General features: G+C 30.8%; 1 protein-coding gene across 3 annotated transcripts in view; it reads left to right on the top strand.

The window, feature by feature from the left end:
* Positions 1–17,327, top strand: part of LOC113371286 (heterogeneous nuclear ribonucleoprotein 27C) — a 47,963-nt gene that overhangs the window by 10,508 nt on the left and 20,128 nt on the right. For all 3 annotated transcript variants that reach the window (XM_026611921.1, XM_026611929.1, XM_026611937.1), the window contains exons 2-7: positions 4,196–4,399; positions 6,488–6,678; positions 8,926–9,194; positions 11,223–11,463; positions 14,689–14,829; positions 17,222–17,317. In XM_026611921.1, coding sequence (XP_026467706.1) covers positions 4,196–4,399; positions 6,488–6,678; positions 8,926–9,194; positions 11,223–11,463; positions 14,689–14,829; positions 17,222–17,317 — 1,142 coding nt within the window. The remainder of the gene's footprint in view (positions 1–4,195; positions 4,400–6,487; positions 6,679–8,925; positions 9,195–11,222; positions 11,464–14,688; positions 14,830–17,221; positions 17,318–17,327) is intronic.

Below are 17,327 nucleotides of genomic sequence, written 5' to 3'. Positions count from 1 at the left end.
GTCCGTCTGTCGCCTTCTTATAGCACACAAATTTTATAATACGCATTTATATATTATTATTATTATTATTATATAGAATTCCATACCACCTGTAATGGCTAATGGTAATATAATCTCTCTATCGGAAAGTTGTTTAAATATCAATTGTTCCAAAGATTTAAATAAGTCAGAAACCATGGATGATGATGATGCCATCCATCGGCTTTGTTGTTTGTAACCGAATAAAAATGTGTACGAGGAGGAATTTATGCTCCAGTTGTTACGTAACGGATCGCTAATTTTTTTATGAGAAATCTTTAATGTTAATTGGTACTTAATTGGATTGTTTTGAATAGATTTTTTAAGTATCCTTGTTGATGGAATGACCGGAAAGGTGATAGATACATATCCTTGGACGAATTGTTTTTTATACAAATCTGAAGTAAATTTTGCTGAAAAGTTAATATTTTTATTAATTTTGTAAGGTTGTGTTTACTATATTAGAAGTAAAATTGCACATTTGGAAAAATATTTAACTCGTACAATTTTAGCTTTTTCTTTGGACGGTCTCTGTCCAGTAAATTAAAAATTAAAACATAATTTTGGAAATTAATTACATAAATAAGCAATAGCTCATAATGGGGTGTCAGTTTTTTTTCAAAATGTACCTACGTTAGTACTCATTGAGACAATCCAATTTAATTAGATGAAAAATTGATACAAATATTGAAAGACGTTCAAGCATATATAATATTTGAGAGTTGTAATATTTAATTAATTTAATACTACAACGTGATTATTAATAAAATTAATCACTTATACAAATGCGAACATTATTCTTAAGATAAATATATAAAATTAATTAATATTAAAAAAAATAACAATCATGATTCACGATTTCACACCTACCTAATTTGGATAAGTTTTGATCTAGATTTAAAGACATTAAGGGTTGTAGTATGACTATTATTTTTATTTTATTCAGGGCATTGAACAATTGTTCCTGGTTTGTTTTCTCTGGAAATATGAATCCTTAAACAACTATTTTTATATCCTTGTCGTCTTATATCAGTCACCAACAAAACCCCATCATTAAGGAGAATCTTTTGATGGTAATTTGATATCCTTATTGATTTGCATCGGACTCTGGTTTCTCTTGATACTATAAGTCTTTGAAACTTTATATTATGTAATTTAAAAAATAACTAGAAAAAGTGCAGCAAAGATTTTTTGTCTAAAAATTTCTTGTCTTGGCTATGGATTTTTGGCTGGGTTGCAGCTCTTCTATTGTCTGTCTGTGATTATTTGAGTCTGGTCTGATTGGTTTTCAAAATAACTTTAGATTCAATCTTGTACAAAATTGTCAAATATTATCATGCTTCTTCAATTCATAATATGCATTTATTAATAAATGAAACGTTTTATGACAACTTTGTTAAGGAAGCGTCCATTGATCACGTGGTCGACTTTTTAAGGATTTTTGGATCCTTCCTCCCCTTTTGTGATATTGAAAATTACCCCCCCCCTTTACCCTCAAACATCACATGTATTTTTAGTTCGAGAAAAATTACATTTTTTTGAAAATTTTTGAATTAAAATAGAAAATTCAGGTAAAAAATAAATTCACGTTCATTAATCACGTGATCGATTTTTTAAGGATTTTTGGATCCTTCCTCCCCCTTTGTTATATTGAAAATTACCCCCCTCCTTTTCCTTCAAACATCACATGTATTTTTAGTTCGAGAAAAATTACAATTTTTTTAAATTTATGTTTTTGAAAATTTTTTAATTAAAAAAAAATCCGGTAAAAAATAAATTCATGTGATATCTTACTATACTCCTCCCTCCCCCTAAAAATCTCACTTGATTAATGGACGTCCCATAATATAAAAGTACTATTTTTAACATGCAAATAAAAAGTATGTAGTATTCTGCTTTCTATTTATTTAGCAACTTTTAAAATACTATCCCAAGTTTTATCCTGCTGAATTTGACGTCGCACTCGTATCAATCCAACTAGTAGATTGATAAAGAGTGTATTTTCGATACAAAAATACAAATAAAACAAGCAATGACCTAAATTTAATCTTGATAAAATCTTAGCCAAGTCACACTTGCCGAATCGGATAAACACATGATGATTCGATAGACACTTGTAGATAAATAAAACGTTGGACCTAAAACATAAAAATCATATACTAATGTTGATGTACAGGTGATATATTTTTTTTTATTAAGTTTGGTATTTCATACAGAATATTTATTAAAGTGGACATTATTCATGTTGATAAGAAATGCGTGTGACCCACAGACCAAATCAATTTCACTTTATCGTTTGATAAGAAATTCAGACGTTTGATAACGAAAAATGCGTTATGTGACCAACAAGAGCAAACAATATTTATAATAAAAAATATATATACTTTTTGCATAAAATGTTTTCATAAGATACTTCTATCGTATCATTTTAAGGAGCGTTCATTGATCACGTTATCGTTCTTTTAAAGGAATTTTGGAACCCTCTTCCCCCCTTGGTTTGACCTCAGAATATTTAAAATTCTCCCTAAATGTTTTGTTATGCAAAATTTTTAGAACGAATTTTTTGAATTCACAAAAAAGTTTTTTAACTTCCCGAAGAAGTTTATTTCATCAAAAAAACCGATTTGCTAATTTTATGTTTTCTCGACGTTTCAAGCTATTCTGAATCGAATGAGACCAACATTTGGGAAAAGTATGTGTGTGTGTGCGTGTATGTGAACAGATTTTTTGTGATTGTTTGTCAACACCCCCCCTAAAATGCCTAAATGCTTCACGTGATTAAAACTTGCCATAAGGTAAGTTACTGTAATCGTCCCAAAATCGAAAATGAAAATTTTTACATCTTTACGTTTCAAAACCTTCTGAACATTTTAACATACATTAGAAAAAGTAAATAGGCGTGTGTGTTCGTCTATGTATGTATGTGCGAATACAATTTTTAGTCGGCGGTTTCGAGAACACAGTTCAACCGATTTGAATAATTCAAACATTTCATGGGGCGTCCATTAATCACGTGAACTAGTTTTTAAGGATTTTTGCTATTATATAAAGTTTATATTAAATTACAAGCACTCACTGTATACTCCTAAACTATTTTTTGGATTTTGATAAATCTTTCTGAAGTTTGTTAAGGAAATTTTCTAGGATGTAATTATAAAGTAACTGATGAGATGTATGTGTAATAAATGGAAAAAATTGCAAAAACGACATGCCATTGTTTGCATTGAAAATAAATGAAATCTATCTTCTGCCAAAAATTTCAATTCACTTATGAACCTAGACAATATTAGAATATGTATAATAAATTTATGATTAGAAAGAAAAATAAATAGTCTACATTATTATTGCCAAAAAGCAGCAGACATTGAAAAAATATAAGTTACAGTATATGTATGGCAGATTAAATGATACACATATGAATATGATATGATAAATTAATTCACTTAAAATATGAAATTAAGTATTAAATTTTCAATATAGTTTTTTTTTTCAATATATAATTTCTTTGCATCTTTTACTAATATTTCTACGAATATTTTTAAAATTCGTAAAAAATTCACTTTAGAACAAGAAAATAGAGATGAATACATACAATTCGGATATCGATTAGGAGAAGTTTAAGATACAATTTTATATATCTTATATAATTAAAAATTAAATTAATTTAATCCAACATTAGGTACCAGTGTTATGTTATGGTTATGGTTATGATATACCGTTTAAAAGTCTTCAATTTCCAATATAGTGTAGGAATTGAGACTCATTTTATTTGAAGCATATGCATTTTGGCGTGAAGAGTAATTTAAAAAACAATTATTATTTTTAGGTAAACGGTAAATAATAGTATATCATATTAAAAAATTGTAGACGTGGGTACAGGACAACGTCTGTCGGGTCATCTAGTTGTTCAAGATTGTATAAATTTTGTTTACATTTTTCAAATGCCATGTTGCTAAAAAAATCGAAATATTAAGAAAAAATTAAAGTTTTTAAATATGAGACTTATCCAAAAAGTTCAAAATTCTAAAAAATCACTTTTTTTTTTTTGAAAAAACTTTGATATTTCACAAGACACGATGCCACGCACTGCTAGTTTATTTATTTCAGTATCACAATTCAGAATATATATAGTATTTTTTACAATTTATCTAACGTTTTTCTTTTCTCTCCTTTACAGAAAGCTTTTCGTCGGAGGGCTATCATGGGAGACTACTCAGGAGAACCTGCAGAGGTTCTTCTCGAGGTACGGCGAAGTGATCGATTGCGTCGTCATGAAGAACAGCGAGTCGGGCAGGTCGCGCGGCTTCGGCTTCGTCACATTTGCCGATCCCTCGAACGTCAACGTCGTCCTGCAGAATGGACCGCACTCCCTGGACGGAAGGTGAGATGGAAATTGAAATCTAAGTTGACACCAGACTTTTATGAACACTAGTCTGGTGTTCACTTGGTTTTGTTCTGGTCAGCTACTCATAAGTGACCTCAGGTTTATTTACCTGGAGACCTAATATAGTTTAATTAACTATAATACACCTAAGTCTGTTTTTACACGGTAGATTGGTTCCAGAAGAAGCCGTGTAAAAAAAAAACGTGTAAAAAAAGACATTGATCTTATACAAAAATGGGTGATTTGTTCCTAATCTCTGAAAACCTATTAAAATTGGTGAAAAACAAGAATTCATGTTTATTTTATTAAATCAAATATATGCTTATTTTCATAAGCATAGTAATTAATGATAGAAAAGATATGCACTCTAATCTTAGAAGTAATATAAATTAAATGTATGGCAAGTTCAGGAACTAAAAAATTATGTTGTGAACGAAAAGAATAGGTTATTCAATTTTTAAGGTAAAAAATAAAGTAAAATAGAATTAGTGCTATTCATCAGTAAAAATTGTTTGTACGCGCTAAAGGGGAATTCACTTAAAACTTTAAGCTAGTGTTCGCAAGCTATCGATACTATCGATGGTTTCAGACTTTTCTTCTTTCATAAAAACTTTTTTGTGATATGAACATACTTTGCAAAAATTAAATTTGACAAAAAAAATTTAAGTACATAAAATCGTGCTAAATGGAATAAAATCGTGTAAAAAAATTGAAAATATTCAATTTTCAAACCGTGTTATATCAAAACCGTGTACAAAAAGACCGTGTAAAAACAGACTTAGGTGTACTTTCATTTTACATTTTGTTTTTTTTTAGTTGTAGTAGATACGCCACTGGAGGTATCTACTAATTTGTAAACAACTCGTCAGCATTATATATATATATATATATATATATATATATATATATATATATATATTACTAACATTAAATCTCCAACCCCAACCCCATCCAATTTCAATACTAACGTAGTATATTCTGTTTCTTGTAACGACTGTGCTTTCCAATATAATGGACAAACCTCACATATGTACATAAAAGAATGAAACAACATAAACTAAGTGTAGTCCACCATAAACAAAAAAAATTCAAAAGTACCCTAGTACAGCACTCTATTGAAAATGCCCACTTGTTTAACTTCACTCCAAAGATCTTATATCATGAAAGTTGCATCTTTAAGAGATTATTTGTGGAAAGTTGTCTTATTCTTATGAACGTTTCTAATAGTGTCATCATTAGATCAGATCACAACCTATTACATGATTCTTATTTAAATATTTTACACTTTTTGACAATTAACTTCTATTTAAGATCAATAATTTAAGTATTCACATCCAAACATATAAAAACACACACACACATCCTTACAGTTCTCAAGTGGTCGCACGTGTGCGTGTGACTTAGAATCAGTTCATTACAAACAGCCGATCTCATAACATCAAGAGAATAATATTGTTTGGTTTTTAAATAATAATTTTAAAAAAGACAGAACTTATAGTAATTTTGATTTACAAAATTCACCTATTCTGCTGAAAAATAATTCATAAATTCAATTTTTGATAAAATCTTTTTTAGTGAAAAAGTGCTAACGTATATTCAAACATACAGGTAATTAATTCAATTTTGTCATTAACCTTTTCTTAAAATTTTCCATAACTTTCAAAAAAAAAATTATCATTTTTATTATCCTGTTATATAATCCACTCATTTATTTTTATCATTTTCATTTTGATCATATTATCATATTTCTGTACATTATTATTTGTTACAATTAATTTATTATTTAAGAAAAATCCATTTTCTTTTCTTAAACATATTGTTTGCTTAAATCTCATCAAGATCATGTTTCTTGACAGATGTCCTGAAGATGGAACGTACCTAGTTCCGAAACGTCGACAGTAAATAAATAAAGAAATAGTTTATTAAAAAAACTTTTTGTTCACAGATATCCAATTGAACTTGCACAAATCCCTAAATTTTCTGTTATATTTTTACAATTCTTTCAGAGTTTTTTCTGTATATCGACACTTCGATGCCTATATTTTCTTACTATCACTATATATATTGATTTTTCTTTTTCTACAGAACTATAGATCCAAAACCATGCAACCCACGCACCCTACAGAAACCAAAACGGGGCGGAGGCTACCCCAAAGTTTTCTTGGGCGGCCTGCCATCCAACGTGACGGAAACCGATCTCAGGATGTTCTTCGGTCGCTACGGAAAAGTTATGGAAGTTGTCATCATGTACGACCAGGAGAAGAAGAAATCAAGAGGTGAGTTGTTAATATTGCTGAAACCCAAAAATGCAGTTTATAAACAGCATTTATATTTAACTTCCCGTTGGATTGTTTGTAGTAAGGGGACGTTCATTAATCATGTAATGGATTTTTTTAGTGATTTTTGGACCCCCCTCCACCCTGGTGATACATCGTGATACTTAGAATTATCCCCCCATTTTCACAACCAAATATCACGTGTATTTTTATTACGTAAAATTTTTCGAAGAATTTTTGGAATAAAGCATTTTTTTTTTTTTGAAAATCTAGGCAAAAAATAAATACGCGAGATATCCTACTCGACCCCTCCCTCCCCCCATATGATCTTTCGTGATTTTGTCTGTCTTTGTGATTTATAGATAGATAGATCGATACTTCATTCAAATTCAACATTTACAATTTAAGTCAATACAATTATACTATAATATAACTATACTAATAGATAAATATATAGAATAAGATATACGTATTGGAAATTGCAGTCTTTTAAACAGTGTAACGAATTCAGAGAATTAATATATAGTATTAATAATTAAGAATTAATATAGTATCCGCGGTAAAGGTACAATATCACCTTGGATTTTTTCACTCAAAATAGTTGTTCCAAAAGTGTTGCCTACAATTTTTATAATCTTGTACTATATATATCAATTTCAGTAAAAATTATATCTAAATTACATTTTTCTTAATAATAATTTGATATACATTATTACTTCAGTCCATATTTTAAGTGAATTTGTTATATCCTGTTCATATGTGTATCATTCAATCTGCTCAATTCAGTATCTTATATTATTTTATTTTTTGCACACACCTCAGCTGCTTTTAGCAGCAATTATGATGTAGACATTTCATTTTTCTTATTCATAGTCATGAATTTATTATGCATATTCTAATATTGTCTAGACTCATGAGTAAATTGCAATGTTTGGCTGATGACAGTTTTCATTTGTTTTCAATGTCAAATAATGTCTCAAATATTTTCAATGTCAAACAATGACATGTCATTTTTTGCAATTCTTGCCATTTATTTTTACAATTTAACTATATTTTTATAATCACATGCATCCTGAAAAGTTGCCTTAACAAACTTCAGAAAGATTTATCAAAATCCGAATAATCGTTTAGAAGTATATTTACTTACATCATTACCGAAGAATTTTATATATAAGATGTGTATATATATTAGATGACCCGGCAGACGTTGACCTGTACTCACATCTACGTTTTTTCTAGAACACTTTATAGAACACCGATTTATTAAGATTTTGATTGATGTAATTTTGTTCATTACATGATTTTTATTAAAATTTTCACTAGCCAGTAACTTGAAAAGTAATTGCTTTTTTGAAAAACATTATTAAACATTTTTCTCTTCTAATTAGTTATTTTGAAAGAGATACAATTGCATCACTGAAAAGGGACGTCATCTACCAGGGAAGTGGCTAAGGAGTATAAATTATTTTCACTTTTAAACTCGAGAGTAAGGTGAACCTAATTCCAAAATTCCATGCAAATTGGAGCACATTAAAAATATTCAGACCCAAAACTCTCTATTGACTCTTGAGTAAATATTTCGTATCCAATGACAAACATGTGAATTTTTGACACAATGAAACTTCTAGATAATTTTTCGAAAAAGTAAATTATTTTTGTATTGTGATTTAGTAAAGTAAGGGAAAACATGACTGCATTCAAAAATTAAAAAATAATAATCTGTCAAATTGAATTATAGACTAAGTTTGATGTGCCATCACTGACAGACGCATGCGCAGACTGCATCACCTATCAGATGTTGATTGTACAATCTTATAGTATTTTAATTTTTGGCACATCTCAGCTGCTTTTCGGCAATAATAATGTAGACATTACATTTTCCTTATTTATAATCATGAATTTATTATATTTTAATATTACCTTAGCCTATAAGTGAATAGAAATGTTTGGCAAAGGACAGTCTTCATTTGTTTTTAATTTCAAACCATGCCTTAAATATTTTCAAGGGCAAACAATGATAAGCGTTTTTTTGTAATTTTTTCCATTAATTTCTACAATCTAACTATTTCTATGAATCTAAAAATTCCAAGAAAATTTCCCGAACAAACTTCAGGAAGATTCATAAACATCCGAATTATAGTTTAGGAGGATTAATCATTCATACATGGTTACAGAAGATTTGTATATATAAAATATATATGCTAATCGGTTACGTCTATATTTACTTCATATGTCCTTTCTCCTCAGGTTTCGGTTTCCTATCCTTCGAGGACGAAGTTTCTGTAGAGCGTGTCACACAGGAGCACTTCATCAATTTAAATGGCAAGCAAGTGGAGATCAAACGTGCCGAGCCCAGGGATGGCAGTGGCGGCGGTAAAATGGGCGGAGCCAACGACGGCTCTCAATGGGGACCCCCGCAAGCACCCATGGGCATGATGGGTGGACCCAATGGTCAAATGGGAGGACCACCGATGAATGCCATGATGGGTGGACCTAACATGATGCAGGGATACCAGGTAAGAAAATTGTCTTAACACTTTTTCAATTCCTAATTAGGGAATGCAATACCGGTATACTGAATTAAGCGGTAAACCGCCAGATTTTTCAGCGGTATTTTTACCGGTATTTATTCCAAAAATACCGGTGTTTTCGGTATTTTTACATAAGCGCTATTTGATACATAATACCCTAAAGTTTAAATTTCTCGGAACAATTTTATCTTTAAATTCCTTAGTCGCATAAACAGCTATATCTTCAAGTGATTCTATAAGATAAACAAATGTCAAATATTATCTCAACTCGTCATTAAACTAAATATTTATTGCTTTCCAAAGGGCTTCATATCGTGTTACAATAAATAGAATTCGACTGATAGATATTGGTGTTTGTTTCATGTTTTGTAAAACTGTAACGGTTTTTTAAGTGATATTTGCGCCAAAATATTTTATATCATACAGATTACCCTTGCGTAATCTTTATTTTTTTATAACTTTATACATAATAATTATAATTACTAAATATTTTTTGCTTCTTATTACAATTATAAAATATTATTTTTTGAAAACGTTTCGAAGTTCAAAATACTGTAGAAGCATCACATTGTTTTAAATAATACTCAGCAATTATAGTAACTTATTATTTATCTCGACAAAGAATCCGATCTTAACCCTCCGTCGGTCGGCGTGGTCTGGCCAGACTTTTTTCGACTTCAATAAAAAAAAATGCTTCTAGTAATCCTATCGACTTGAAATTTCTTGACTTTTCCTAAAATTTCATTAGCTGTCGATCAATGAAAAAATCAGGACGAAAAAATGTACAGAAGGATAATTCTAAGGATATTAACTTTTTTATACTTGGAACGGTCGGAAAGGTCTGTCTAGACCACCCATACATTTTGTATGAAATATACGCTTTTTGATATATGTAAACCAGTATTTTGTCTTTTTTCATGGTATTTTCTATTCAAAGTGCGTTGTATATATTCTTTGTTATGTGTTGTAACATGAATGTTAGTATTTTCATGACGAGAATTCCTTGAAAACCTACCAAACTTATTGGTAATCGCAAACACTGAAAATCGGATGAGTAATGCGCACATTATCAACAATTTTTCTACCCGTACTGCGTTCGAAATTTTTTTTTTGGCAAACATGTAGTGAAATTATATTTTCTCTTTGAGTTTTACAGCTCATTTTGAAGGCGACGCACCTCATTTCGTTTTCATTTGAATTTCACGTTCATTTCAAAGGCGCCGAAAAAGAATAAATATTATTTTTCATTGATATAAAACAAAAAAATTAACAAAAAAACGATTTTTTTATATTTCTTGATTTTTTTATATATAATATAATATGTAATATTTTTAATAGAGACAAGCTCAACACATGCAAAAGACGGTAAGAAAAAGAAAAAATCAAAACTATAAATATTTACTACTAATAATCGTTAATATTTAAGACACCAAAAACTCATTTATCCCATATAAATGCATGTAAAATGAATGGTGGTCCAGCCATAACCTTTCCGACAGTTCGAAGGTGAAAAAATATCCGACCGACGAAGGGTTAAATTAGTGTAGAATTTTTTTTTTTTTTTAAATATTGGAGATTATGCGTTTGTTTTTGGTGAAAAGTACTCAATATACTCGATAGTGGTAATGAATTAATTAAATTGCATATTTTTTGTTAAATTATTATTTAAAAAAATAAACTTATTGTTGTTTAGTTGAATATAATTGTAGTTGTATATACATTTTTTTATATTTGTACTAGTAATTTTCAATTTTGTTTAGGTTTGTGTAAGATAATAAAAATACCGGTAATTTACCGGTATTCCGGTTTTAAAATGAAAAATTACCGAAATACCGGTATTGAAATTTTCCATCGGTATTGCATTCCCTATTCTTAATCATTCCGTGATGAAAATTCTGACACCTCTTATGAATAATAAATGATTCTTACTTGTACCGCTGATAACAACAACGTGATTCAAACACATACATTTTGTCGTTCGATGCATTTTTAACCATCTAATTATTTTTTCAGGGTTGGGGCACCTCACCTCAACAAACAAGCTATGGAGCATATGGAACTCCATCTGGTCCCGGATCATACCAGGCATGGGGAGCACCACCAGGACCCCAAGGTCCACCTCCACAATGGGGCAACAACTATGGGGGACCTCCACAACAGCAAGGATACGGTAGTTATGCTCCAGGAGGTGCATCAGGCGGTGCCAATTGGAATTCGTGGAGTATGCCACAGAATAGTGGATCGACAGGATCAGGTAAGGGAAAATCTTTGATTTGAATTGAATCTGAAGAACAAGTTTAGGAGATTTTTGTTTGGTAATAAAATTCTAAGGTACTTTCGAATGAAAATTTGCTTAAAATTGATGAAGGTATCTTAACACTATTCCTACCGGGACCGGTCAAATGACCGTTTTTGATTTTTTGATTAGTATTTTTCATATCAAACGCAATTGAATCGTCATCAAACTTTATGACTTTTTCTAATATGTGAGTATGATACATTTTTTAATGTTAAATTGTTTTCTCAATTTTTATTTTTGGAAAAAAAATTGTATACTGTCTTACCTAACGCGACCGGTCATTTGACCGGTAGTACGAAAGACGATGTTCGAACGGCATTTTTTGTAGTAATTGTTAAGAATATTATCGAACTTACAAGAAAATGTAAATGCAGAATAATTTAGACTGGTAAAAACTGCCTTCTGCAAATTTATATGCATTTTGTTTTCAATTATGTATGCATATGAGGCAAAGAGTATAAATATTGCACTTCTACGGTATAAAAAGTGGATTTTATCATTTTTGCTCAATGTCTATGTGTAGACAGATTTTTACAAAGGAATCCAAACAACAAATTGATAGGTTTTGTTTTGAATCCAAAGGTTGGTTCAACTACATTGACAGCAATCAAAATTGTTGTAAAAGACGTATTACTACCGACAAACATATATTTTCAATAAAGCTAAGGTGTAAATTTATTCAACACATGTTCAATAATATTCAGGAAAACGTGGTATAAAATTTTAGTAACCGTTCAATATACGATGTAAATATAATTATACTTTACACAGGATTCCAAACAACAAATTAATAGGTTTTGTTTTGAATCCAAAGGTTGGTTCAATTACATTGACAGCAATCAAAATTGTTGTAAAAGACCACGTATTACTATCGACAAACATTTATTTTCAATAAAGATAAGGTGTAAATTTATTCAACACATGTTCAATAATATTCAGGAAAACGTTGTATAAAATTTTAGTAACCGTTCTATATAAGATGTAAATATAATTAAGCCAAGCAAATTGCACAAATGGGGTGTAAAATTTTGATAACCATCCTGTATACGTAGCAAACTGAAAATTTCTTTGAAGATTTATAATCAATCAAACCGTATAAAATTGTTAAGCTTTTTTACCGTCTTACATAGAGCTAAACTTTTAGTGAAAAAAGAAACTGTGATGGTAGGTACAATTGAAGCAATACAACAGCTACAAACATTGGTAGAAGTAAAAATCAAGGACTTCACTCAAATAATATTTACAATTTTGGAAACTAAGAAAGAAGATTCTAATTTTCATTCGCATACGCATATGTTGAAAAAAATTACACTAATATGAGAGTCACTTCAATTGATATTAGCGTCGTGTTTGGTGTAGATGTCGTTCATAAAATAGTCGGAAATCATTCGGTAAAACATGAATTTTAGAGAGAATTTATCAAGTATATACATTATTTTGGATTTATTGAGGATAAATCCGTTGTTGTCACAAAAAGAAATTACGGAAAGACGATGTACGAGGTGTGTTCAAAAAGTACCCGGAATTACTAATAATTAAATTTCGCGGGTCTGGAGTGTCTGATTGTCAAAATTTTTTTTTATTGTGTTGGTATACATGCCCCTAAAGTATGATGAAATTTTCAGCTATATTCACTGTTTACTTTGTCTGTGGTAGTCGCTAAGGTTCGACGTGTTTTTCTGAGCTCGGCGATTTTTACAATGGAAGAATTGAAAAGTCAAAGAATTTGTATTAAATTTTGCGTAAAAAATGAAATAAAGTGTTGCAAAGTGCAAAAATTCACCAGATATGGCTCCGTGTGACTTTTTCCTATTCCCAAAGTTGAAGAGACCCATGAAAGGACGGCGGTTTTCCTCGATTGAAGAAAATCGCTGAGAGTGCTCAAGGACATATCAAAAAGTGAATATCAAGGGTGCTTCGAAAATTGGAAAAAACGCTGGCATAAGTGTATTATATCTGGGGGGGACTACTTTGAAGGGGACCACATTAATGTAGACGAATAAATAAATATTTTTTTGAAAAAACGAAAATTCCGGGTACTTTTTGAACAGACCTCGTATAAAGCAGGAACTTTCTAATTTCTATTCCAATTAACTTGCCGTATAGTTCCAACAAGAATTCAGAAAAAAATCAACTAAGTACAAGTACAAAACAGATTTCCTAAAAGAAAATATTTCAGATAATGTTTTAGAAAGATGATAGGGCGAACAAAATCAGGCAAAAACGTAAAAAATGCGTGAAAATGCAGAAAATACACTCTAAGAAAAAAAATCGAAAAAAATTTGGATAAAACAGAAGAATGTTGATTTTGCATTCTAAAATAAAAGAAATATTTTTTATTTGTACACCTAAGTCTGTTTTTACACGGTAGATTGGTTCCAGGAGAAGCCGCGTAAAAAAAATTGTGTTAAAAGACATTGATCTTATACAAAAATGGGTGATTTGTTCCTATTCTCTAAAACCTATTAAAATTAGTGAAAAACAAGAATTTTTAGGGTATTCCCCTAAATTAGTGCTATTCACATTTGCTTTGACCAGTAAAAATTGTTTGTACGCGCTAAAGGGGAATTCACTTAAATCTTTAAGCTAGTGTTCGCAAACTATCGATACTATCGATGGTTTCAGACTTTTTCTTTCATAAAGACTTTTTTGTGATATGAACATACTTCGCAAAAATTAAATTTGACAAAAAAATTTAAGTACATAAAATTTCAAATCGTGCTAAATGGAATAAAATCGTATAAAAAAATTAAAAATATTCAATTTCCAAACCGTGTTATATCAAAACCGTGTACAAAAAGACCGTGTAAAAACAGACTTAGGTATATTTATAAACTCTTAAGCTAGCATTATTAACCTTTCATTCAATACTGAAAGATATACATTTTGCATGACCGGTCGCGGTAGGAATAGCAAACATGATATGTCGGTGGGAATAGTGTTAATGTTGCCAGTTGCACCAATTGGCCACCCAGAATGTGATTTTCGATGTATAACCTAATGACTTGCCCACTCCTCTTCCCAAAACCTTCACATCCTGAATCAATCTTCTGCTACCTTATTCTTTCCATCACCTGCACCTCACCTTCTTTCCCCATTATCCATATCTAAGTCGATACATCTTTCATTCCAAGTGTTTAAGTTCTTTCAAAATACTAATTTTGTTTCTGCGATGTCCAGATTTTGCAGGTGATATGTACTCGAGGCAGCAACCAGGACCCGGTGGTCCATCAGGTTCGGTTCCGCCCGGCTCTTTACCCCAAAATAACCCTGCTTCGTCCGTGTCTAAGCCCACTAGCGATTATTCCAGCTACGGATACGGTGAGATAATAGATCTTAATTTGTTCGTAGGATTAGAATTACGAACCCCTTTAGATTGATTCAGTTGCATGTGTGAAGGAAATTTTAAATGTACCCATAGTCCAGTCATTTGGTCGTTTTGCCGGTACAGTACTCCGGGAATTCTGAAAATTGGTAATCCTATAGATTTCGAGGTGCTCTTTACGAAAATCAACTTTACCACCGCAAATTTAAACGGCAAGTTGCCACCATATTGAAAAATGGCGTCAAAAAACAGCTTCTTTAAGATATCTCCTTTCTGGCTTATTCTACGATAAAAGTATCTATGTACGAATTAAACTAGATAAAATTTTCTACAATTCTTTAGAAACCCGTTTTTTTTTGTAAAATTGATAGTTTGAGAGAGTACGGCCGCCTCAAAGTCTTTGCTGCTCCGGCCGTAGTATCAAATCTGTCCATATATGACAGCACTTCGAACTTGACCACATTCTCTCTAATAATAAATATTTTCAATGTTAAATTAAGCGAATAAGATCTAGAAATGAAATAATTCAAATATTTTTCGTTTTTTTTTGCTGATTTTTTAACACTTCAATGGCAAAGTAGCTATAAGTATCTTGAAGTGTTATAAAATCAGCAAAAAAACAGAAAAATATTTGAATTATTTCATTTCTAGATCTTATTTGCCTAATTTAACATTGAAAATATTTATTTATTAGAGAGACAGTGGTCAAGTTCAAAGTGCTGTCATATATGGAGAGATTTGATACTACGGCGAGAGCAGCAAAGACTTTGAGGCGGCCGTACTCTCAAACTATCAATTTTACAAAAAAACGGTTTTATAAAAAATTGTAGGAAATTTTATCTAGTTTAATTCATGCATGGATACTTTTATCGTAGAATGAGCCAGAAAGAAGATATTTTAAAAAAGCTGTTTTTGACGCCATTTTTCTAATATGGCGGCAACTTGCCGTTCAAATTTGAGGTGGCAAAGTTGATTTTTGTAAAGAGCACCTCGAAATCTATAGGATTACCAATTTTCAGAATTCCCAGAGTACTATGATACTTAACTATGATAATTAACATATATATATATATATATATATATATATATATATATATATATATATATATATATATATATATATACGTACACATACATACACATCTACTTACATACAGATATACATACATATATACTCATATAATACGCATACATATACATACACATATATGCACATTCACATATAAGTACATAAATACATACACATACATACACGTAGACTTTATAAAAAACTATGATAATTAACATAAAACTAGCTGTAAGTGGAATTCTGTCTTAAGGCAATTAAGGCATCGTGCCTTAAGGCAAATTGCTGGAACTTCCCGTACCAAAAATTATTATTTTTTTAAAAACGATTAACATTTTTGAAAAAAATTTACTTCGAAAAAATTAGATTTTTGAGAATATATAAATTTGACAAAAAATTACTTTTAAAAATTTTTTTTTTTGAAAAGAAAAATGTTTTCTTCATTTTGACATATTTTGGAAATTCTGAAGGTTTTTTCAAAGCAATCGTACTGCTTTCACTGCATAAAGACGAAATATCAAAGCGCGTAAGCGCCGCATCGCCGTCTAACGCGTAAACATTGCTACGGAACCCATGGAAATGTAAACAAAATTTATACTTATTGTTAAAATCTCTATCAAATATCTGATAAATTGATGTGCATATGTCTAATGATCATTTTTGACCGCCAAATGGCTCATTTTTTTATTTTTTCCCCTATATCTCCGAAACCGCTAGACCTGCTTCCATGAAAATTATTCATATTGTCAATACAAGTGAAATGTTTTTTTGAATTATTCAAATCGGACGCTCCGTTCTCCTAAAAACTGAGTTACCGTTTTCGGCACTTTTTGCTCCGTATCTTCGGAACGGCTAGACCTGCCTTCGCCAAAAACTAATCAGCACGTCTCCTTATCAATACGAATCGAATGTTTTTTGAATTATTCAAATCGGTTGATCCGTGTTCCCGAAATCGTCGACGAAAATTTGTATCCGCACATACATACACACACGCACACACACACACATACATCCATTTTTTCTAAGGTATGCCAAAATAATCAGAAACCTTTGAAACGTCGAGAAATGCAAAAATTTTCATTTTCGATTTTTTTGCGATTACTATAACTTGCCCTACGGGAAGTTAATAATACTTTGTTTAAATAATATGACTTCGGTGATAAAATTAATTGCACAAAATATTATGGCGTTTAAGTTTTTTCTTTATGTTAGCCTCAAAACTTTGTTGACGCATATAGAAAAAGTTCAAACTGCCGCAATACTCATTGACTTCTTTGGCTAGTCTATTTTATATTTATAATCTGACTTTTATCCTCTTGCAGGCTCTTACGGGAACGACCAGGCCTCGTCCTACGGGCAGCCGCCGCGCTCCGCCTACGGAACAGCGGCCGTCGACGGGACCGCCGTAGGAAGCACAGGTCAGCCCCA

Source organism: Ctenocephalides felis, unplaced genomic scaffold (genome assembly GCF_003426905.1).
Source record: "Ctenocephalides felis isolate EL2017-DRISC unplaced genomic scaffold, ASM342690v1 CF-g0.4_SCAFFOLD_00845, whole genome shotgun sequence".
NCBI classification, from domain to species: Eukaryota; Metazoa; Arthropoda; class Insecta; order Siphonaptera; family Pulicidae; genus Ctenocephalides; species Ctenocephalides felis.
This window is presented reverse-complemented; position numbering and strand designations above follow the sequence as displayed.